The sequence below is a fragment of the Staurois parvus genome, unplaced genomic scaffold (assembly GCF_062004578.1).
Source record: "Staurois parvus isolate SC_StPar_1 unplaced genomic scaffold, SC_StPar_1.0 ptg000249l, whole genome shotgun sequence".
Classification (NCBI taxonomy): Eukaryota; Metazoa; Chordata; class Amphibia; order Anura; family Ranidae; genus Staurois; species Staurois parvus.
The window spans coordinates 2,567,813-2,593,787 of record NW_028318045.1 but is presented as its reverse complement, the minus strand read 5'-3'; the positions used below and the strand labels follow the sequence as shown (position 1 = coordinate 2,593,787).

The following is a 25,975-nucleotide window of genomic DNA, read 5'->3' as shown; positions in this document are numbered from 1 at the left end:
GCATCATGATATGGGGATGTTTCTCATACTACGGTGTTGGGCCTATTTATCGCATACCAGGGATCATGGATCAGTTTGAATACATCAGAATACTTGAAGAAGTCATGCTGCCTTATGCTGAAGAGGAAATGCCCTTGAAATGGGTGTTCCAACAAGACAACGACCCCAAACACACCAGTAAACGTGCAACATCTTGGTTCCAGACCAACAAGATTGACGTTATGGAGTGGCCAGCCCAATCCCCGGATCTTAATCCAATAGAAAACTTGTGGGGTGACATCAAAAATGCAGTTTCTGAGGCAAAACCAAGAAATAGAGAAGAACTGTGGAATGTAGTCCAATCATCCTGGGCTGGAATACCTGTTCACAGGTGCCAGAAGTTGGTTGACTCCATGCAACACAGATGTACAGCAGTTCTCAGAAACAGTGCTTATACAACCAAATATTCATTAAGTGATTCAAAGGAAAGCAAAATCTTCAAACATTTTTCAGTTTATATAGTGAATGTTTGAGTTTGTAAAGAAGAATACAAACACTGCTATTTTTTGAACAGTCTAATATTCACTTTTCTTCAATTTGTTTAGAGGAACAACACAAATTTGATCTATTTTTCTTCATGTTTTGATTTGGAATAGAATGTGTAGTTTTCCCAATGCATTTGTGTGTATGGAAATAAAAGCTATTAGAAGGATTTTCAGCTTTATTCACTTTTTTCAACACACTGCTATTATTTTGAACACAACTGTAAGTGAGCTCACAGTAGAAAGCACATGGTGTTAACATGGTGTTAAGCTTTAGCCTGTGTATCACAAAATGCAGGATGTGAAAAGTCCTCTGTAGGATTCTCTTCTGCATGCACCTCACCTTCTTCCATGTCATCCTTAAAAATGGTTAGGAGGCTAAGGGTCATACTCCTGAATAGACTCAGATGATAAAGAGGCAAAAGAGTGCTTTTGGGCCCCGAAGGCCAAAGGTTCTAAATGTTTCCCAAAGAAATCAGACATAGTTCATGTGAAATCTGCTTTAGTCAGATAGGTTGTCGGTTGCATGCCAGAGAGGGAACACCTTTTTTTTATTTTTTAACCAAGAAGGCAAAATCTTTATTGAATGAGCTAGGAAGGAAGCCGTGTCAGTATCAGCCCTAGCTCTGGTGCAGGGGAAAAGCAATCACCCTCTGAATTTAGCTGTTTTTTTCCTTGGTGCCATCTGTGGCATGAGAATTATTAGGCCCTTGTATCTCAGCTCCCCTGTGCCTTGTGTTTGCCATTGCTATGTAAGGGGATTCCCTGTGGGGTACCCACAAAATGGATGCAGAAAGAGAGGGTTTAGGATACCCAGGAAGGGAGCGCCAATAACCTGATGTGCTGGGTATCCTTGAAGTTGTGGCCAGCAGACAGGCAGCACTCACAATATCAAAGGAGTTTTCAAGGACACTTATATTGGATAACAAATATAAATATTGTTTGTATTATTACAATACTGATGTTATAAAATGAAAGTGTATGCTGTGACCATAGAACTCTGTTAAGAAAAATAAATGTAATTAAGTTAGGTTTTACATATACCTAAATCTCAAACAATTTGCACAATACCCTGATTGTGTAACACTGCAAAACTATGTTATTTGTGTAGCTTACACCAAGAGGAGACATTTGTCCCATCTGTTTAAAGTATATGTAAAGCCAAAACATTTTTTTAAAAGATTTGTAGAGCGTAGGAAAGGATTAAACCCACTGCCAAATTTTTATGGTGTCTGTGTTCCCGCTAGGGAGATTCACCTTCTCTATTAGTCCTGGTGACCATTGTCAGAGACAGAAAGTGAGAGGAAATCCTACATTTTAAAACAGTCATGAGATCAAAACAAAAATGTTTTTCTTTACATACACTTCAAAGTGTATCTATACTGTACCTAAATCTTTGGATAGTGTGGGCGAGGATTAGAACTCCTATCAGGTTCTAGTGCTGTCAGAGACTCTGTTGGAGAGATTCCTTTACTTCCTGGTAGAAAGGTTGTCCCCAAGATTGGAAGTTAGGGAAAATCTCTCTAACAACAACACAGACAGAAGTAAAAATTATTATTTTTTTAAGTAGGGGAAGGCTAGAACCTGTCAACTTTTTATCGTTGTCTGTAAAGAAGATGCAGATTTTCCCTCACTTCTTGTCTGATGTCTTCCAGTCTGTGTTCCCAGAACAGAAAGTGAGGTCAAATCTCCCTAATAGAGCCCCAGATAGCAAATAAACCTGCTGGGGATTCTAATTTAATTGCTAGTAATTTTAGTTCTGTGAGACTACTGAAGACCTACTGAAAATTGCCTGTGTGGCTTTGTCCTTCCTCTCCATGCTATTATGTTTATGCAGCTTTTGTTTGTGCTGTGTTTTTCATGTTATAAATGTACTGAAAAAAAACCCAACATTTTAGAAAGAAAACAACATCCACAAAGATTCTCATAAGTGCCCATAACTGGCCGTAATGAGCGCAACTTTTAACCGGAACATTCAATAAATGGCTATTAGGAGCAATAATCTTATATAAGAGCAATCAGTTCTATAATAGATTTGAAATACAATTAATCCTTACAGTGGCAACATGCGCTGGTTGATCCTCAACATCCGCCCTTTCCTTGTCCTTTGTGCTTTCATTGTTATCCTAGACAAAACAAACATCTTTCACTCATTACTGAATTGCTTTAAAAGCAATCTTCCTGCACAATCATTACAGTCAAGTAGCCCTTAGAATTCAATATTGCATCAAGATCTGTCTATATTTACTATTGTAATTTGTTCTAGAAAAGAATGAAAATGAAATGAAAAAACAATGAACAACTAAAGAAAATCATAAAATTTCTGGTCTCTAATACCAACACAAAAATTTTATATATATAGGAGGAAGATAAAAAACAGTAGTGTTTTTATTGTCAATGTTTCGATGAAGCTCAGTCCATCTTTCTCAAGACATCTTAAGAAAGATGGACTGAGCTTCTTCAAAACATTGACAAAAGAAAACACTGCTGTTTTTGATCTTCCTCCTCCTGAAAGACCTGTGAGCACCTCTAAACCAGTTTTGGATTTATATACTGTATATATGTATAGTATATATAAACATACACAAAATCAAATTGTCAAGGTGGCAAGTGCACCAATATAGACCCTCCAGCTAGACTGTATGAGATAGCCAAGAAGAGGCAGTAAGCATACCCAAGAAGTTTAGGCCGAAAGCTAGGTTTTGATGGGGCAAAGTGAGTGAATTTCTCGGTAACAGTGACGCGAAAGAAGTCACTATGAAAGAGACCAGAGGTCAGGGCTGGCTTTGAACATAATAGCCAGTACACAAACAGCAGGTCAGGGCAGGCAGCTGGCACAGATACCCAAGATACAAAAAGGTCAGAACAAGCAGTAGATACAGATAACCAGGACACAATTCAGAGGTCAGGGCAGGCAAAGGACACGGATAATCAGGATACAAGTCAGGGGTCAGGGCAGGTAGCAGACATAGGTAACCAGGATACATGTCAGCGATAAGGGCAGACAGTGGACATAACCTGGATAAAAGCCAGAGATTGGTAAGCAAGAAAAAAATGGATAAAGATGCAGACAGGATAGCAGAAAGCCTCACCAGGGGCCAGCTTGAGAAAGTGTTGTGGGGTGAGCTGGAAGCTGCGCTCAGTCTAAGTAAGTTGGGCAGAGAAAGAAAGCCACTCTGATTGGCTGCAGCCATGACAGTATAGACAGAAGGCTGAAACTGTGCTGCCCGGATTGGATGCCCCCATGACAATGCAGACAAAGGTCAGATGCTTCACCACTCTGGTTCAATGTGGCAGTAAAAGTGCAGTTAAAAAGAGGATGTTGTGCCATTCTGAGTGGATGTAGTGGTTACAATACAGACAGAATTTTTTGGATGTCGCCGCAACAAAACCCAGAATTGAGCACGTCCACGTGCCATAGAAGTAGATGCAGAGCTGGATCGAGGAAGGTAAGTAGCTCTAGTTTTTAACCTCGGGTTATATGCCGCTACATTCAGGCAATTGGACACAGGCAAAAAAGAAAATGGCACGGACATCCCCTACACAACCCATTCCACTTACAGCTAATCTGAGTTTTGTAACAAGCAATAAGGCAGCAGTCCATACGAGGGTTGGGCATCCAGTTCAGTGACCACGAACTTACAGCAGAAATGTTCAGCAGACTCTGCTGAACAGAATAATAGCTCTGATTAGTGGCTAACAAGCTGCTGATCAGAGCTATTAACTCAAAATGTGACCCCTCCCAACCCGTCTCTACTACTATGCCTCTCACCCGCTGCCATCTCCCCTTCAACTTCCTAGCTCCTAAGCTCCCCCCCCCCCTTTACTGGCTCCTTCCTCCCCCTTATCTGTGTCCCCCAGCAGTGTCCCCACATGCGTGTAACTCTCCCTTACATCTGAAGCCCGAGGCTACGCTCCACAGGCTACTGACAGGCAGTGAGGTAGCAATGCAATGCCTCCTCACCACCTGTCTTAACTCCATTTTTGCAGACAAATGCGCCACAACTGCATGCATTGCACACGGTTGAGGGGTGTTTGCAGCGCTTCCCCATTGACTTGAATGTGTAGAGTTTGGCGGGTGGTATCGCTACAAGTCAGGTAGACTTTACCACGGGCGTGATCATCACAGCCCCAGCATATAAACATTCTCGTCCGCTGCCTATTGCAGCTTAAGAGGGGGTGGTCGGTGGACAGCAGAAACACAGCTCAACCGTGCATTTTTTCTGCCTCCCCAACCACAAGTCTAAACAAAGCCTAAGGCCTCATTCATGTGGGGCATACTACTGCAGGGCTATGTTTAGCTGCACAGGGATGCACAGGTGTTCTGTGCATCCCCATGCAGGCAGTCCCATTGATGTCAATTGGGACACAGCGGCTGTACAGGAATGCACATGTGTTCTGTGCATTCCTGTGCAGGCAGTCTTATCCATATCAGTTGGGGCTCAGTGACTGCATGGACACCGCCACTGTTCCCAACTTGACATCCATATGGGCGCACATCCCTGACACTGTCTGCGTTTGGGGCCATGCGCCTATACCCACATGGATGTCAGCCCAACTGACATGAATAGCACTGCCTGCACAGGCATGCACAGAACACCTGTGCATCTCTGGGCGGGTAAACAAGGCCCTCCATGGGTGTACGCCCCATTGAATGAGGCCTTAGTAGGAATATAGCAGGAATTGTGTAAGTTATTTTGTGTTTATGCGTGCTAATAAGGATTTGTGTTTTTTTAGTGAAAATAGTGATTTGATAAACATTTGCGCAACTATTGTGGGGCCTAAAAAAATCAGTAGCACCTTCTTTTTATTCTACTGGTTACGTGCTTTCAGAAAATATATGGTTTGGGGGGATCTTTCACAAATTCTGAAAGCTGTAGGTGAAAAATTAAAACCTCCAAATTTTTAGATACATTTTTATGTACGTTCGATTTTCCTATTTTGCAAAAATATGCAATTTAAAATTTACAAATATTTGTTATTTACTAACTCAGTACAGGTTAAGCTTTTATATTTAGTAGGAATTTTATAAAAATACTTCTAATTTGTATCTGAGAACAATGATTTTAGTGCATTTTTAGCGAAAATATTGTTTTGATAAACATTTACGCAAATATTTAGGGGCCTTAAAATTCAGTATCACCTTTTTTTATTCTACTGATCATGTGCTTGCAGAAAATATAAGGTTTGGTGGGTCTTTTACAAACTTTCAAAGCTGAAAGGGAAAAATAAAGCAATGGAAAAATTACAAAAATCGTCTGGCCACCTGAGTTTAAAAGTGGAGTGCAGGGCCTGGCAGCAAAAGGGTTAAGAGAGGAAGACATATTTGAAGTCCAGACGTGGTGACAATCATGCTTAACCCTATAGATATAGTGGAGGACAGGGCAAAGCCACCCTAAGAAAGAAGGGTGTGATTCATAGGAATACCAGGTGAGAAAAAAGGAAAGAAAGCTGGAAAAAAAGAAAATGCACCACCACACATGGTCAGCTGCAATATATACAATTTTTGTCTATAGATGTAGATATGCTTTAATTTTCACTTTTAATCAATGTGTAACTGCCCAGTAGTATCCCAATGTAATGGCTTTACCGGAGGTTTCTGGAAATGGTTTAGCTCAGGTTGCTTCCTTTGGGAATTTCTCTCCCTCTTTGATTTCAGCAGTTTCTTTCTTGGCCTCACCTGTAGATAAAAAACAAAGGAAAGCAAGAAAGAAGAGGTGACATGAAAGGAGATGAGAAGAGAAAAGAAGAGATAATGGGAAATTCAGGAAAATATTGTCTTGAGCATTTGAGAATATTGAGGTTAATGCCTGATAGTATGTGGAAGAGTGTTCCAGTAAGAGCAGCATAGGAGAAATACAGAAGGTCTATGCCTAAATTGTGCATCAGAAGAACATTTAAAGACATACCTTACATGCCAGTTTCATCAGATGGGCAGGAGGACCATTAGAGTCGGAACTGTCCGAGCCTCCAGTGCTGAAACCCAACAAAATTAGATCAGTTAGTACCCTGCACTAAACTAAGAGGCATAGTAATAAATAACGGGGAAGGGGATCATCTAGAACATTTGTATGCCTAGCTTTGAGCACATTCTTCAGCCTTTTTGCTAGTATCATCCTTTGCTTTTTACTGAAGACAATTGGCCATGCTATATGCAGTTGCTGCCTACACAAGTTTACATATTGGGCCAAAATCTGCAGTTTCAATTCATTTTTGTGTCAGCCAATATAACACTGGCTGTATTGTCAATGCAGTGTATGGTATGAAGAACTGTTTTTTCATTAAAGAATTCCAGATTTTGTGTTTTTTTTTTGTGATTGGTGAAGCTAAATTGCAAATGCTTTAAATGAGGTGAATCAATAATTTTCTAATAAACATGACCCTGTAAGCTTCTGATTAAAGAGGTAATAAACCCAAAAGCAAGCATTATCCACTTTCTTACCGTGCTATAGCTTAAAGACATCTACAGTGTGGTTCTGTTGTTATACCCCCCTCCCCGTGTCTCTCTCCTGTCTTTTGGACACAGCTGATCATATATCGTGGTAAAGGGCCAATCACAGCAGCCCTTTACATGTGATCAGCTGTGTTCAATCACAGCTGATCACAATGTAAACACACTTGCCTGTATTATCAATGTGGCAGTACTGATTATCAGTGCAGCCTATCAGTGCCACCTATCAGTGCAGCCTATCAGTGCCCCCTATCAGTGCCGCCTATTAGTGCTCATGAGTGCAGCCTCATCAGTGCCTATCAGTGCTGTCTTATCAGTAACACCTCATCAGTGCCCATCAGTGCCACCTCATCAGTGCCCATCAGGCCCATCAGTGCAGCCTATCAGCGCACATCAGTGAAGGAGAAAAATTACTTATTTGCACAATTTTCTAACAGAAAAGAAACAACTTTTTTCAAAAATGTTTTTCAAAAAAGAAAGCCCCGTCTCAAAAAAAAAAAAAAAAACTAAAACATTCTTATAGGGACAGTGTTTCATGGCCATGCAATTGTCATTCAAAGTGCGACAGCACTGAATGCTGAAAATTGGCCTAGTCAGGAAGGAGGTGAAAGTGACAGTGGGCAAGTGGTTAAATTAAAGCTTACGTATTCTTAGATATGACGGCTGTATTAGTCTCCTGTTTCTGGGTTGCTTTCTTTTATTTTCTTCTGGCAATTCAGCCAGCAACTCTGCTGTTTTTCAGAAATTCAAGCTCTCCAGATGAGACCATCCATTTAATATTGTCAGATTAAAATGATCAGCTTTTATTTATTAATGTAAAACCTTTATCCCAAAAGGAAAAACTGTTTACTGTAACTGATTATAGTGTCAGCTGGAGTTTGGCTTCAATTTGTTATTTGTATTACATTCTGCTAATACATTTAACACTTCCATCCCCCAGACAAACAACGCTGCTGTCTGCTGTGTCCTGTGCTCAGTCCTCATAAGTGGTGTCTTACTAATACAGGAGGTGTGTTGCTGGCTAGATCACCAGGTGAAACAGAGAAAAGAAAACTGATGCATCTTCCTGTAGTGCGGGTTTTTTAATAGTTATTGATTTACAAGAAACTAACAGTTTTATGTTATCAGTTATGTTGGTGTATAAGTAATCACTGCTATTTATATACAACATGTCTAATGTATAATGAGACATCTGGTCCCATTATTCTGTAGGAATAGGGAACATTTGGCCTTTTCTATTCTATGGTGTGGCTCAACTCGGTTTTGACTAGTTTTTGGACTACTATATATACTCACCCGGACACTTTATTAGGTACACCTTGCTGGTACTGGGTTGGACCCCCTTTTGCCTTCAGAACTGCCCTAATTCTTTGTAGCATAGATTCAACAAGGTGTTGGAAACATTCCCCAGAGATTTTCGTCCACATTGAGATGATAGCATCATTTAGTTGCTGCATATTTGTCGGCTGCACATCCATGATGTGAATCTCCTGTTCCACCAAATCCCAAAGGTGCTCTATTGAATTGAGATCTGGTGACTGTGTAGGCCATTGGTGTACAGAGAACTCATTGTCATGTTTACGAAACCAGTTTGAGATGATTTGAGCTTTGTGACATGGTGCATTATCCTGCTGGAAGTAGCCATCAGAAGATGGGTACACTGTAGTCATAAAGGGATGGACATGGTCAGCAACAATACTCAGGTAGGTTGTGACATTTAAATGATGCTCAATTGGTACTAAGGGGCCCAAAGTGTGCCAAGAAAATATCCCCCACACCATTACACCACCACCACCACCAGCCTGAACCGTTGATACAAGGCAGGATGGATCAATGCTTTCATGTTGTTTACACTAAGTTCTGACTCTACTGTCTGAATGTCGCAGCTGAAATCGAGACTCATCAGACCAGGCAACATTTTTCCAATCTTCTATTGTCCAATTTTGATGAGCCTGTGAGGATTGTAGCATCCGCTTCCTGTTCTTAGCTTACAGGAATGGCACCCAGTGTGGTCTTCTGCTGTAGCCCATCTGCTTCAAGGTTCAACGTGTGGTGTGTTCATGGTATTCTACATAACTTGGTTTTAACAAGTGGTTATTTGAGTTTTTGTTGCCTTTCTATCATCTCAAACCAGTCTGCCCATTCTCCTCTGACCTCAGATATCAACAAGGCATTTTCATCCACACAACTGCCGCTCACTAGATATTTTTGCTTTTCAAACCATCCTCTGTAAACCCTAGAGATGGTTGTGTGTGAAAATGCCAGTAGATCAGCATAAATACTCAGGCCAGCTCATCTGGCACCATGCCGCATTTAAAGTCACTTAAATTCCCTTTCTTCCCCATTCTGATGCTTGGTTAGAACTTCAGCAATTCGTCTTCACCACGTCTATATGTCTAAATGCACTGAGTCACTGCCATGTGATTGGCTGATTAGCAATTTGTGTTACCAAACAATTGAACAGGTGTACCTAATAAAAAGGCCAGTGAGTGCATATGGCTGAAGGACAAAGATCCATTTGAAATGGATTCAGAAGAGAAGTCAGAATCAAGGACTATGGCCTCCAGGAACTTCAAATGAAGAAGTTGTGAACTTCCCTGGATTGAACACGTACTATTTATCTATTTGTATCATCTGAAATACATCTTTAAACCAAGCTAAGTAAATTCCTTTTATTTTTGTATTTTCAATTAGTCTGAAATGATTGCATTACATCAGCATATCTGCAAGGTTAAACATAGGAACTTTTAAGTTATAAGGCTAAGCCTTTATTATACCACCATATATAATGATTGGTAAGCTGCAATATAATACATTTTTGTTTTTGGTTTAAATACCGCTTTTTAAAGAGGCCCTTTTATTAAAAATGGAACTTTAGTCAGAAAATTAAAGTGTTACTAAACCCAGGACCCTGCATTCACTATATCTGGTCTCCCACAGTACACACAACATGGAAGTGCAATTATTTTAGTAAATATAAACTGCTAAATACCTTTTCTCATCAGCAGTTAGAGCAATCTTGTGACTTCTATCAGTGTCCAGCAGAGCACATGTTAAAGCTTGTAGAAGGAGTTTTAATTTTGCAGTAGGAGAATGCACACCTGCTGACTCTCTGTCTGGACAGTGCTGATTGGCCCTGTGCTGATCACATTCACTCTCCCAAAAAAACAAAAAAAACCTCTTTAGCAATACACACCAAACTGAGTAGGTGCAGAGTGAATCCAAATGATATATCTTATCAGGAGATAAGAGGGGGACACTGGAAGAAGGGGAGGATTAGAGAAGGCAGGATCAAACAGCATTTTTTCACAATGCAGAGGATAAACCCCTTAGGTTCCACAGTGAGTATAACAAGTATGTTTTACTGCATATACAGATTCATTTTACTGTTTTGGGTTCAGTAACACTTTAAGTCCTGCTAGATCACTTCAAGCTGGCCCCTTTTGCAGGTATAGCTATGTAAAACTTTAAAAAAAGTGCCTATACTAGTTATACATTGTCTCACCCTGCTCTGCACATGTTCAGTTGCTCTCCATTATTAAGCACTGTGCCGTATTTGTAGAGGCCGGTCTGCTGACAGTCTAAAGATTAAAGTTGAACTAAACTATCAATTTAAGTTTCAAAAAACAGTTAGGGCTTGTTAACACCATACGTGACTGAAAACTGATGCGCAGAATGTACTTGCAGAGACATCTGTTTACACCAGTTTTCATGCACATTTCAATGAGTTTTATACATGTTGCAGATTCCTGCGCAGAAAAAATCTGCACATGATACTAGTGTTGTGGTGTGAACAGGGCACATAGAGAACTATTGTTTTCATTTTGTCATTGCAGAATGCGTGCAAAACTGATGTCTCTGCACACTAGTGTGAATAAAGCCTCACATTTCCAGCATGCCAGGATTGCTGTCACATTTGCTTGTGTTCTCAACCAAACTGTCAAACCACCAAATGACTGGTGTTATAACTGATCGTACACCATATTGCTCAAAGTATTGGGCCACTCCTCCAAATCATTGGATTCAGGTGTTCCAATCACCTCCATGGCCACATGTGTATAAAATCAAGCATCTAGGCATGCAGACTGCTTCTACAAACATTTATGAAAGAATGGTTTGCTCTCAGGAGCTCAGTGAATTCAAGTGTGGTAGCGTGATAGGTTGCCACCTATGTAATAAGTCCATCTGTGAAATTTCCTTGCTACTAAATATTCTATGGTCAACTGTTAGTGGTATTATAACAAAGTGGAAGCAACTGGGAACAACAGCAACTCAGCCACAAAGTGGTAGGTCATGTAAAATGACAGAGTGGGGTCAGCGCATGCTGAAGCGCACAGTGCACAGAAGTCGCCAACTGTCTGCAGAGTCAATAGCTAAAGTCCTCCAAACTTCGTGTGGCCTTCAGATTAGCACAACAACAGTGCATAGAGAGCTTCATGGAATAAGTTTCCATGGCCGAGCAGCTACATCCAATCCTTACATCACCAAGTACAATGCAAAGCGTTGGATGCAGTGGTGTAAAGCACGCCACCACTGAACTCTAGAGCAGTGGAGATGTGTTCTCTGGAGTGACCAAGCACGCTTCTCTGTCTGGCAATCCAGTTGCCAGGAGAACGATACTTGCCTAACTACATTGTACCAAGTGTAAAGTTTGGGGGAGGGGGGGTTATGGTGTTGGGTTATTTTTCAGGGGTTGGGCTTGGCCCCTTAGTTCCAGTGAAGGGAACTCTTAAGGCTTCAGCATACCAAGACATTTTGGAAAATGTTATGCTCCCAACTTTGGGGATGGTCCCTTCATTGTTCCAACATGGCAAGCTGGCAGCTTCCTTAGCAGAAAAGGATAGGATAGGAGGGTTTAGTTCTGCTTTAACTGCTGTTTAGGGCTCTGGGCTTCAACAAAATGGCAGCCTCTAGCAAGAAGAAACAGGAACAATGCTGGAGGCAATTTGCAGCTCACACCAACTTTGATAGCATAATTTTTAATGTGGAATGTATGTTCCTTGCTAAAGAACATTATTTTTTTATCAATTGTTAAGAGTAAAGTTCCACTTTAAATACAATGGGGAAAATAATTATTCCCCTGCAGATTTTGTAAATTTGCCCACTTACAAAGAAATGAAGGGTCTATATTTTTTATCATAGGTGTATTTTAAATGATAGAGACAAAATATCAACCAAAAAATCCAGAATAAAATTGTTCTACATTGAGTTGCAGTTCAATGAGTAAAATAGGTATTTGATCCTCAAGCAAAACATGACTTACTACTTGGTGGAGAAACCTTTGTTGGCAAGCCCACAGGTAAGACGTTTCTTGTAGCTGGATACCAGGTTTGCACACATCTCAGGAGGGATTTTGGTCCACTCTTCTTTACAGATCTTCTCTAAATCCTTAAGGCTTCTTGGCTGTTGCTTGGCAACTCGAAGTTACAGCTCCCTCCATACATTTTCTATAGGATTAAAGTCTGGAGACTAGCTAGGCCACTCCAGTACCTTAATGTGCTTCTTCTTGAGCCACTTCTTTGTTGCCTTGGTGGTGTGTTTTGGGTCATTGTCATGCAGGAAGATCCATCCACAACCCATCTTCAGTGTTGTGTCTGAGGGGAGAAGGTTCTCATCCAAGATTTTACAATACATGGTCCTTCAATGCAGCAAAGTCAGCCTGTACCTTTAACAGAGAAACAGCCCCAAAACATAATGTTTCCACCTCCATGCTTGACTGTAGGGATGGTGTTTCCTAGGCTCACAGTCAGCATTTTTCTTCCTCCAAACACTGCAAGTTGAGATAATCCAAAGAGCTCAATTTTGGCCTAGCCACAGCACTTTCTCGCAATACTTCTTTGTATCATTTAGATGTTCATTGGCAAACTTCAGGTGGGCCTGTACATGTGCCTTCTTGAGGAGGGGGACCTTGCGGGCACTGCAGAATTTCAATCCATGTAGGTGTATTGTGCTACCAATGTTTTGTTTGGTGACTGTGGTCCCAGATCATTCACAAGCTCCTTCTGTGTAGTTCTGGGCTGATCACTCACTTTTCTCATGATCATCTTTACTAAATGAGGCAAAATCTTGCAAGGAGCAAGACTGACCTGACTGAGGGCGATTGATGGTTATTTTGTATTTCTTCCATTTGCGAATAATCGCTCCAACAGTTGTCTCCTTTTCACCAAGCTTCTTACTGATAGTCTTGTAGCCCATTCCAGCCTTGTGCAGGTCTACAATCTTGCCACTTACGTCCTCTGACAGCTCTTTGGCCATTCCCATGGTCGTAAGGTTTGAATGGAAGAAAGAGGTTCTGTGGACAAGTGTCTTTTATACACATAACAAGTTGTCATTAAGAGCAACTTCTTAAATTGACAGGACTCATCTGTATACCACATGAGCACATATCCAGTCTGTGGGAGCCAGAATTATTGTTGGTTAGTAGGGGATCAAATACTTTTTTTACTCACTGAACTGCAACTCAATTTAGAACATTTGTATCACGTGTTTTTTCTGGATTTTTGATTGATATTCTGTTTCTATCAATTAAAATACACCTATGATAAAAATTTTAGACCCTCATTTTAGACCCTCAGGGCAAACTTACAAAATCTGCAGGGGATCAAATAATTTTTTTCCTCCACTGTAAGTTCTACCTGCTGACCCTTACCTATGTCTCTAGATCTCCATCCACTGTAGGTGCCTTTTAACCCTCATTACTTTTTAATGGTTTCTAACTTCAACATGTTTGTTGTAAATTTCTCATTGTATTGACTATTATAAAAGACCCTAGGAGTCCCTAAAAAATCATCACTGAAAGCAGCGCACACAAGAAAATCTGAATATAGTTTGTTTTAAGTTTTAGCCCCAACTACCAAACTTCAGAATGGCAAACTACCAAACTTCAGAATGACAGATTTATAAATAGAATCAAAATGAGATGATATTGAAATGTTATTTATATACATATAACATATAATATATATATATATATAATTTTTTTTTTTTGTTCCCCCCACATCTGACCGTTACCATAGGTAGCCAAATCTAAGCACTGGCATCCGAAAAAGAGAAAACAAAGATGGCCCCACCTGCCCATTCACATAAATTATTTTGGTGTAGCTCCTGTCTTTCTAATCCACAACCTTTTGTGGCAGCAAATTTCTTAATATTTAGCAGCAGTGGTTACTGAGAAGGGAGCACTCACCTGGAGTCCAGATCGGAAATGATATCTAGAAAGGCTTCCGAGTCTAAGCTTAGCTGGTGATTGGCTTTCAGTTTCACCTCATCTTCCAGTTCTTTCAGGCACACGGTGAACTATAAACAGGTCAATCATTATTGGCAACATCATAAATTGGCTTTTTCATTTACACTCTTAATGATTTCTAATAAGAAACGCAGATCATTGGTGTTGGACAAAATGCATCAACCCATAACAACCAATCGGATTTCAATTTAGGTGGTGAGAGGAATTTTGGATGATTGCTAAAATTTAACTATTGTACTTTGCACATTACTTTTTGACTTATTAAAGAGAGTCTATCAGGTTCTCGTGAACCCTTCCTCAGCTGAGTTTTTCAATGTAATTAAAGTAAGCATGCCCTTGTGAAAACCAATGTCTACCACATACTTACAGTTGTGGATCGCATTCCTTTAGCTATTGTTGGACATGAATACATTCCTTGCATTACCCCCATATGTTAATGTTTTCCAAAATATCCATTAATGCTTTTAAAAAATAAAAATAGTCTGTTTCATAAAAGGGGAAATTATTTGGTTCAACTATAATCCCTTAAAGCTTAACTCTAGGCAGGATAAAAAATTGTCCCCCAGCAGGGGTTTAAAACAAAGGGGCTGATGCTGTCCTCAATATACTTGGTTTAATGCTGGCTAGCAACATTCAACCCTGAACAATGAGGACATCCTGTAAGTGTTGGGAGTCATGGCAGGCATCCAATGTTGCAAAGAGCAATGTTTACAACAGGAGTGAGCACAGGCATCACATCATTGTGTTGCCATGTCTTCATTGTCCAAAGATTGGTGTTGGGTTCTTAAAGTGATTCTAAAGCTTAAAGGTTTTTTATGCAATATATGCATGAAGGTAAAAAAAAACCTTCAGTGGGCAGCTCCACTTATACTGCGATCCACCTATACTGCGATCCAATGATGTGCACAAGAGCAGAAGCTCTCCTGGGTCTTTGCCTCCTGAGACACAGTAGTGGGAGGCTCCAACTGCTGTCAGTCACAGCCAGTGAGGAGGGAGCAAGGAGTGGGGCCAAGCCATGTTCTGTGTGTCTCAGAGGCACACAGAGGCGGCTCGGGAGCAAACACGCATGAATGCCCCCAGAGCAAGCAGCTTGCTCTGGGGGCACTCAGTAGGGGGGAGAAGCTTGGTGGTGGTGCCAATGGGGAGCATGAGAAGAGGAGCATCAGGGCTGCTCTGTGCAAAACCATTGCACAGAGCAGGTAAATATGACATGTCTGTTATTTGGAAAGAAAAATCAGAACTCTTAGGCCCCATGTACACGGGACACTTCTGAATGATGGAAACTGCTGGAAAACGAAGGTTAAAAAACATCTGTTTAGCCGCCTTTGCATAACATGTTTATGTGCGTTTAGCAGCGTTTTTTAAGGATAAGCACAGGAGAATCTCCCAAATGCCCAGAATGCACTGAAAAGTGCTAAATTATTAACTATTTCAGAGAGTAGAAGCAGAGACAGCAGTATGTGTTGAAATTATCTTAAGTGTGAGTTGCTCATTAACATTTCTTTTGTTTCCAAGGGTGGGAAAGGTGTCTGGTGGAGTGAGTCATTAAGGCTACCTGGCAGGGGGTCTACATGAGGAATTTGAGGTGTGAATGGTCATTAACATATCTTTTGTTTCCAAGGGTGGGAGAGGTGTGAGGTGTGAATTGGTCATTACAATGTGTGAAAAGCTTGGTAGTAACATCCTGTTTTCAGTGTTTTGTCCATCTGAGTACCTTGAAGACGCTTTGCATGCATTTTTCATGATGAAAACAGGCTCTGGACAGCATCAGGAACTAGAAGAGTTAAAAAAAAAATTCAGACGCAAACGCTTATAAACGCGATTTGCCGCGTTTACAAGCATTTTGCGTTTGAAATGCTGATAAAATCGACTGCTGAACACAAGTTTTCTGCATTCAAAAAAAGTCTGTAAACTCAAAAGCCTGGAAACGACTGTAAACGAAGATGTGTTACAAAACCTTTGCCAGATAAGACAGCTCATGTGTTTGCATGTTAAATGAGCATTTAGTATTTTGTCTGGATTTGTGCTTTAAAGCAAACTTATGCTTTGCCGATGTATCACAGAACAATAGGTTTTCTTTAATGCCTGGTTCCCCAGAATAATTTACTGTCCTTTCCTGTGTCCCCCCCCCCCCCCCCCACTCTATTCAGCTTCCAGGAGCAAAGTATATACCCTCACTTGCAATTAATGTGGTGCTTTGTGACTGTACCAGTGTTGCCACAAGTTTGTGGAGAAGGTGCAGAGCGCACCTGCAAGCTCCAAGTGGACCAACTTGCTGCTTACTTGGGGCTGTCCTTATTTGCTATAATGAGCAGAAAAGAAATCACCAGAATCATTTAATATAGTATAAATGTAGTTTCTTTAAAGACCCTTTCAGTTAAAGTTTACTCCGTGCAGATATAAAAATATATAAGTTATTGCAACTCTTGACACACAGATACTGTACATCCCTAAATGTATGTTGCTATTATTTCAATGCACATTTTAAACATTTTACCTATATTTGACTTGGTATCAAACTCTTGCAGTAGTTACAGGAAACCTCTAATATATTGCAGCTTATCAGTACTTAGATGTGGTGGCTCCTTTTTTTTTTTCCTTCTTCTTTTCTCCCACCTGGTGATCCTATCAGTAACACACTTCCTGTCCTAGGGTGACAACACTCACTTACTATGCTGTATCAGGACAACAGAACCAAGACAGGACTACGGACTGCTGTCCCTCTCTTAGTGTCCATAGAGGGATATGGTTCTGTAGTTCTTAGAGAATAATGCTACTAAAAGCAATCAGCGCATACAGAGAGCATAGGAAGCTCAAAAGATTTCTGGCAGGATCAACAGGTATTTTTTTGAAATTACCAGATTATAAAACACTTTCAATGAGATAATAGCAGACCAAAAGCATTCAAATAAGAGAAGGTAAATGTTAGGGTTTACATGCACTTTAAAAAGTTCTGGTACATTCCTGCACATGAGAAGATTTGGGACAATCTGTGGCCCTTACTTCCCTGAGAGCTGCTTTGAAATGACATATTTACAGGTTTACTTTAAAGCGGAGCTCCACCCAAAAGGGGACTGCTACCCTGCTCTCCATTAAGGATTGGCACCTTTGGGGGCAGGAGCGGGTACACAAATTTGGCAGGTACCCGCTCCCACTTCCGGTCCGATCACCTAGGCAATCGGAAACGGAAGGTGTCCTCCCTCCCTCCCTGTAGTCTTTTGGGACACGTGACAGGTCCCAGAAGACAACAGGACCATTCATAAAGCGCAGCGCTACTCGCGCATGCGCAGTGGGTACCCGGCTGTGAACCTGCAAGCTATTACAGCCGGGTGCCCACACTGAAGATGCTGGCCTCCTGGAATACAGGACAGCCAGTGAAACGGGCTGCGGGGGACACACCACGGGACTGAGGGACAGGTAAGTGGCTGTTTTTTAAAAGTCAGCAGCTACAGTTTTTGTAGCTGCAGACTTTTATTTTTTGACAGGGTGAGTGGAACTCGCTTTAAGCCATGCTTTGTCACTTTGCACTGTACAGCAGAATATAAAGCAGGAATAAGCTGTACGTACAACGTATGAACAGAAGTCAGATGGCGCCATGCACTATAATTTCATATATGATTAAATGTGATGTAGGTCTGTTGAACCTGTAACACCTGCACGTCCCCCTGGGCTGGCTCACTTACTGGTAATCACAGCATGATTTCCTTGGGAAAGTGGAGCCACTAACCTCCAGACACCAGAACCGCTCAAGAAACCTCTGAGTGCAGACAGAGGGAAACACTGTGATTCATTTTAATGTCAGGCCGTGTCAGTAAATTAATCTGACTCGGGAAACCAATATATCAACGTATTCTCTGCACCAGGCACTACTGACCCGCTTCCACATCCTTCGGGTAGCCAAGTGACGAAGGACTTACCTTGGCACGGTCTGGGTCGCAGTAATCTAATAAAGCATCGCAGAAGTGCTGGCCCAAAGACTCCAGGTCCTTTGTACTGAAATGAGTTCCACGTCTGTTACCTGAAAATGTGAGGAAGAAAGTTAATGTATGAGGATATGAAACTCACATTTCTAGTGAAATAGGCAGCACAGCTTTGCTAAAGAAAAAAAAAACTCTTATTTCTCTAAACTGGCTAAATTGGTGGTATAAAGGCAAATATTGAGACAAACCTGCAGAATACTTTCAGAGTGTCTGCCCACCCCTATACCCTGAGCCTTCCTATTGATCCATTAATTTACAAGCCTTCAGTTTTCTCTCCTGCATCCTGACAACACCTCATTCTATAGGACCACCAACTTATATGCCCTTAGTTCTCTCTCCTGCATCCTGACAGCACCTCATTCTATAGGACCACCAACTTATATGCCTTTAGTTCTCTCTCCTGCATCCTGACAACACCTCATTCTATAGGACCACCAACTTATATGCCTTTAGTTCTCTCTCCTGCATCCTGACAACACCTCATTCTATAGGACCACCAACTTATATGCCCTTAGTTCTCTCTCCTGCATCCTGACAGCACCTCATTCTATAGGACCACCATCTTTTAAGCGTTTAGTTCTCTCTCCTGCATCCTGACAGCTGCTCGTCCTATTGCACCACTAATTGAAAGCTTTTAGTTTTTACTCCTGCATCTAGGTAGCACCTTGTCCTATTGACCCATCAACATATAGAGCTAGGTATACACTATAAGAAAATCAGAAGAAAATTTCCGTACGAGGAACAACCTGACGATTATCTGTTCGTTAGTATAGTGCTTTCGATAGCCAATTCCGACTGTTCAGATGGAAAGAAAACAAAAAAAAGGTGCAAAATGGAACATTTTTATCATATGTGAACACAACATCCAATTTTTGCTCAATGTTTATAGTAATCGTAGGGAAAAAAATTGATTAGAAAAAAATGCACATGATCAGAAGCAAAAAATGACCCAGAAGAAGGTGGCAACGAACATAGAAATAGTACACAAGATAGGATGTTTGCCTTTGTCTTTTGCAAATTTTCATACAAAGTCATACCATTGTCGGTTACATCATGGTACGCACCTTTGTGGAAAATCTGATGATAGTTGTCTGATTTTCTCATAGTGTGTACCCCACTTAGGCCTTTTGTTTTCTCTTTGAATTCTGACAGCACCTTTTCCTATTGATTCACCAACTTTTAAGCCTTTACTTTTCTCTCCTGCATCATAGCAGGACCTCATCCTATTCGTCCTCACACTTTTAAACATTTAGTTTTCACACGTGTATCCTCACAGCACCTCTTCCTATTGGTCCAATAACTTATAAGTCTTTCATTTTCTCTCTGCATCCTGACAGTAACTTGTCCTATTAGTTCACCAATGTAAAGCTTTTGGTTTTCTCTCTGCATTATGATACCACCTTGTCCTATCGGTCCACCAACTTAGAAGCCTTTAGTTTTCTCTCCTGCTTCGACATCACCTCGTATTATTACTCCACCACCTTCTAAGCCTTTAATTTTCTCTTTGCATCCTCAAAGCACCTTGTCCTATTGGTTCACCAACTTATAATGTTCATTCTGCAACAGCATAAGGTTATGTGCAGCCTGCCTTATAAACTATGGCATGTCCAGCATCTTGATTTGAGCTGAACATTCCTATGCAGTGACACTACAGTGAACAAAGTTTTCTAAAGTTGAGAAGCCTCCTGTTGGTAGACCCCCCCCCCACCTTTTTTCCATATAGTAAGGGTCTAATTCTTGTTTAGTCTAGGAGGCATGTAATAGACAGAATTCATTAAATTATTCCCCACTCCTGCAGGCTTTCTTCCTGATGGACAACTGGTCCCATGAAGCCACTCCTTTTCATTGGTGATGTGGCTGCCTGCTCGCCAACATCATCATGCGTTGTACTCAAGGACACCGAGGGCTTGCCCACATTAGGAGGCTGTAGTAGGAGTATAGCAGAGTGCTGGCTGCTGGATGAGTGAGGAAATAGCTAAATATCCCTCTTTGTTATATACTCCTAGACAAAACAAGCAAGCATCAGACCCTTACTATATGTAGCACTACCCCCGCACAAGTCACTGAGTTTTGGGTCCCCCTAAGCTCTGCACGGCCAGGCAATACACATTTTCTTCCACACTTTGCACACAGGAGTCATTAAAGAGTCCTTGAGTTTGGTTTTTGGGATTTTATTAAAGGGTTTAGAACTGGATGGGGTCTAGGGAGTATATGGGATGCTCGAGGAACTGCAGAACCTTGAGGACAAACTCCTTAGCAACTATGTACAAAAATGTGGATTTAGCTACACATGGAGGAAATACAGATGATGGCACAAAAGCTATCCCTGACCGGCAAGACTGTTGCAATATGTTAAAGTAGAACTTCACTCTCTCAGTCAACATTGACTATTTTGAATCCTTATGCTGCTACTAGTAAATAGATAGGAAAGTATACCATATGTACTTATTTTAACACCTTCATGTCCGGACACTTTTACCCCCTTCCTGTCCAGGCCAATTTTCAGCTTTCAGTGCTGTCGCACTTTGAATGACAATTGCACGGTCTTGCAACACTGTACCCATTTGAATTTTTTAGCATTTATTTGAGACAGATATAACTTAATTTTGGTGGTATTTATTCACCACTGGGATTTTAATGTTTTTGCTATATAAATGAAAAAGTCCAAACATTTTGGAAAAAAAGTGTTTTTCTTATAAAATTGTGCAAATAAATGATTTTTCTTCATAAATCTTGGCCAAAATGTATTCAGTTATCTTTTTAGTAAAAAAAAAAAATAACCCAAATTCGTTTATAACCAAAAATTATAATTTTTCAAAAATTTTTTTTTAACATACTGTCACCCTAGCAGTACAGTGTCACCATATTGACACTGTACTACTTGTGGGGGGTGATGAAGATTTTTTTTTTTTACACTGATTGCTTTTACACCCATAAAGGCTGTAAAAGCAATCATTTCACTTTCTCTCTGGCTGCATTATTGCAGCCATTGAGAAATACTGTGAGAATTGTGATTGGTCACAACTTGTCACATGGTACAAGGCTGTTGTGAATAGCCTTTGGTCCATGTGATCTCTGTGATCATTCACAGATTTCACATGTAGTAAGCAATGATGTCAGAAGTGACATCTTGCTTACTACTATTCATGTGATCACTGATTGGCCAATCAGTGATCATATGATCGGGACCTCACACAGCGGTCCTGTACAGCGATCGGTGTTCCGCTGTGTCCTCCAGGCACAGCGGACACTGGATCGCGGTGCCGCACGCTCCCAGGAAGCGCGCACAATCCAAAATGGCGGATTCCGTTTATGAATGGCAACCCGCCCCTGCACTGCCACCGTTCGGCCGTTTATATACAGCAGCCGAACGGGAAGTGGTTAAACAGGTTTGTTTTTTTGTTTATATTTTTTAGTTACTTTCCGGTTTCCATGCGTAGGCAAATTATGTCATACATCCCAGGAGTTTTCAAGAAGGGGGGGTTCTCAGCTAAGCACACCCTCCTGCCTGCATGCCTGAACAAAGGGCACCTGGTTTCCATGAAGTAAATGCTACATGAATCATCTGCTCTTACTCAAGAGGGCCATGGCCTGAAATGCTGGGGAAGATAAATAAAGCATGGAGACATGGATGGATGGGGGAGTTCGCTTTGAATATTAAAAATAAATAAAATTGTGCTTTTGGTTTGTGATGCTCAGATACAGTGTATTTCCACTGTAAGAATGATTAACATTCCTGCAACTGCTCTTTCTTGATTGGTTTGCTTGAAAGGTTGTATTTGCTTTATAACAGACAAGTTTTCTTACCCAGTGTTGATCCACAGAAAGTGGCCTCTAGGGTATAACTGTTCTGGATGCCCATCTTCCACATCACCACCCGTCCTGTCCCCTCCTTGTTCCTCTGCACTTTAAACTTACAGCCTGAAAAAGAGAACTGAACGGGGTATTGTAAGAACCTGTGCAATGCCAGGTTACAGGACAGAGCACAGTAGAGGAAGGAAACTAGAAACGAGAAAGAGGTTTTGCCTAGTAGTGGCAAAAAGCATTCGAGGACAATTAATAAAGTCTCCCAAGTGAGCCCATAGTGAACAGCAAAAAATAGAGCATGGAAAAATACATCACATACTTTAGTACAGGATACAAACTGACATAGACCCATAAACACTGCTATTTTTTGTTTTTAATGAGGGAGTTAGCTGGTAAGCAAATAGGTAGACTGCAACTAAAGCTGATATTTCAACTTTGGGTAGACACACATAGGTTTAGTTACTGATCGGGGTACTCATTCACCTCCCTTCTTCCATTATTAACACGTTGACTACATTTTTTAATGAACTTTTTCCATTTGTACTACCTACCTTATTTTACACCCAGTAATGTCATCACTGGGTCTCTGTGGTTCTCTCTGCAGTGCAGGAAGACAAAGGCTGGTGGGAGGGGCTGTCAGGGTGCTGTACATAGCTTTCTGAAAACAGCAAAGCACCCTACCTCAGTAAGCCTCTCAAGAGCTGTCAACACTGATGCAAGCAGTCTGCTGGGCTTTTAGGAGTTTAGCAAAAAAAAAATGCCGTTATGGGTGGGTGTCAGTCTGCAGGAGTGGGAGATACTAGGCAGACTGCATTTGTATACAGATGGACCTTGCGCATTACCTTAGTAAACTGTGATTTTATTCAATTGAGAATTATACTCGCAAACAACGAAGTAAAACAAGCATATAGGTCCTCAACGGAACTTTAGGAGTGTACAACCAGTGTGAATCAGCTCACAAGGGCAGACTCTCAAAGTAAGGTTGACGCGTTTCGAAGGGGGTCCCTTTTTCATCAGAGCTAACTAAACAATGAGTACTCTCTACCATATGTACTCTGGGACTGAAATGAGACCCTCCCACCTGGGCTGGGAAGTCTCTGGCCAGGGGGAGGGGCATAGGTGTCATCAAAACATGCCAACAATGGAAGTAAATAATTGAAGTAAATATAATTGGATGTGAAAACAAACATTAAAATCATTAGGATAATTAACAATCGCATAACTGTAAAACAGCAAATAGAGCGAATATAATATATACACAGTATGCCACATTGGTATTGTTACATGCAGCAAAGACAAGATAGTATTAGTAATAAATAAGCAGGCGTGATTAAAAATAAAATTAATTAAAAATAAATAATAAATAATAATAATAAAAATTGATATTGATTAAAAAGCTCCTGAAATGACTTTTCTTTTTTTTTAAGAGATGTATCTCTTAATGGAAAGTGAATATTCACATTAACATTCCTCCCAGAATGTACTTGCTTAGTTTGGGCTGTCAAAATGATCATTCAGCATGTCTTTGTCTTTAAATTCACAGATTGGTCTTGGTTAGAATTTTCAGGCCAGCAGCAGAGAGAGATCAAGTACATCCATTGCTAAATATGGCTTCTGCTGGTGAATGTGAATGGAACGCACACCAATGGGTGCGTGGCTGTGAAAGTGCATGCACAGTGGGAACGCCGGCCCGCCGACTGCGCACCTCAGCCATTTCTCTAATCCCCTGCTGGAGCGCACACTCACGCCGGGCTGGAAGAACGGCTGCGGGATGTGCTCCAGCCGAAGACTATGGTCACAACACGCAGTGCCTCCAACGAAGGGGGTTGCATACTTGACATCCACCCGACAAGGGAGTGGGGGTGAAAAGGTGGGGTGGAAGAACATAGGAGATAAGCCACTGAGACTTATGAGAACGGTGCGCTCCAGTGGGGAATATACAATAGCCACAGTGGTGTAAAGGATGAAATGTCTATATAACGGCAATAGGAACAGCAGTATTCGTGCAGGGCTATGCAGTAAATAATGCAATACTTGGATAAAAGTGACATGGCAATCAATCTCAAAAGAATTATGACCAACAATATACAGCAATAAAACGACAATAAAAGCAATAAAGACAATAAAAAATGGATGATAATAAAAATGACAGCAACTTCCAGGGGTACACAACATGTTTTATAATTTACATGAAGGGACAGGGGCACTTCACTACCCATTATACTAATGGGAAATATATTTTTGTGGTAATGGTAATAATAAAATAGTAAAAATAATAGTAATAGTGACAATGATATTATATGTATTAGAAAATCTAGATTTGAATAAAAATGGAATACAACTGGAATACAAATGGATATACATAATTAGAATAGGGCACTATGGTGACACATTCCAAAACAGCCCCCCGCTTACATGTGTCTATATAGATCATGAGTAAAGATGTATATCGATTATAAACATACGATAAGAAGAAATGTACCATAAGTAGAAGGATATAAAATATATAACATTTTAACATTTTTATAACCAGAAAGTATATGTGTATACTTGTAAAATTGAGTGGAATGAACTCAACATGAAGTGGTGTTAATGTGAGATGGGAAAAATAATACCAAAACAATACAAGAATAAAAGTATAAAAGGCAGATATCCGCATCTGCAGACATATAATGATTATACTAGAGTATGTATTTCAAGATCATCATTCAGGCCTTTGGGGGATAGAGTGCCCAATGTAAAAATCCAATAGCTCTCTCTTCTACATAACTTTTTGTGTCTCCTCCCATTGTCCAGATCTTTCGGGATTGCCTTGACAGCAAAGACTCTCATTCCACAATGATTACTTTGAAGTGAGGGGGGACGGAGTATTTGTCTTTGCCAATTTTAATGCTGCTTTTGTGTTCACTGATACGAATTCTCAGGGGACAGGAAGAACGGCCTACATAAAGTAGGCCGCATGGGCAACGTAGTCCATATATGACGCAGAACGTGCCACAGTTGATGAACTGTTTAATAGGGTATTATTTGCCATCAGTGCACATGATATCCCACTTGCGGTACCACGAGATCACACAGGTGCCACAATTGGGGACATCACGTATGTAGTTACCCTTTTGGTCAAACAGACCTGACCAAGGACTCGGGGTGGATCTGAATGGGTGGGTAGTTTTGTGTAGCCTGCTAGGGGCTATCATGCTTCTGAGATCTTTGGGTTTCCTGAAAATCAATGTGGGCTTGTCTGGGAAAACATCTCTAAGAGTAGGATCATTCTTAAGAATATTCCAACTTTTGGACAAAATATGTTTGATCTCCCAGGATTTATTGTTAAATCTAGTACAAAAACGCACCTCCACTTGGTTATTGGTGACAGTGGGGCTCTTAAGACTAGAGCAGGTCGCCAAGTTGTCAGAGTCTGTTGGGTGATGGTCACACAAGAGTAGGTATTTATTGAAGGCTGTTTCAATATGATTGTCATTGTAGCCCTTTTCTTTAAATTTGTTCTAAGAGTCAGACTCTGTTCTATATAGTCCTGTTTTAAGGTGTTAGCCTCCATAATTCGCCATATGGAACATTTTTGATCCACTGTGGATGGTGGTTGGTTTCTGCATGTAAGTAAGAGTTTCCAGCTGTGGGTTTAAAGTGCGTTTTTGAACAAATCTGACCCCTACTGTCATGTCTCAGTTCAAGGTCTACGAAAAGTAGTTTGTAGTCAATAACATGGGTGCGTGAGGTACCATGGGGATTTTTACCACAATGGTCCAGAAACCCTTCTAGCTGGGAGTCAGTGCCATCCCAGATGATTATAATATCATCTATATATCTTGCATATAGAATCAAGTTTGCATTGAAGAGGTTGTTGGTCCAAATATAGTGGTTTTCCCAGTAGCCCATAAAGAGATTGGCATAACTGGGAGAGAATCTAGCACCCATCGCGGTACCCTGTGTCAGGAATGGACTGGCCAGCAAT

At 40.8% G+C, this 25,975-nt stretch overlaps 1 protein-coding gene across 1 annotated transcript in view; it reads right to left on the bottom strand.

Annotated features, from left to right (window-relative positions):
- AGBL3 (AGBL carboxypeptidase 3) overlaps positions 1-25,975 on the bottom strand; it is a 180,883-nt gene that overhangs the window by 62,055 nt on the left and 92,853 nt on the right. Inside the window, exons 7-12 of the mRNA XM_089680809.1 lie at positions 22,006-22,132; positions 18,136-18,236; positions 14,159-14,268; positions 6,431-6,497; positions 6,112-6,201; positions 2,579-2,647 (exon numbers count right to left, since the gene is read on the bottom strand). Of these exons, the coding sequence (XP_089536935.1) occupies positions 2,579-2,647; positions 6,112-6,201; positions 6,431-6,497; positions 14,159-14,268; positions 18,136-18,236; positions 22,006-22,132 (564 nt within the window). The remainder of the gene's footprint in view (positions 1-2,578; positions 2,648-6,111; positions 6,202-6,430; positions 6,498-14,158; positions 14,269-18,135; positions 18,237-22,005; positions 22,133-25,975) is intronic.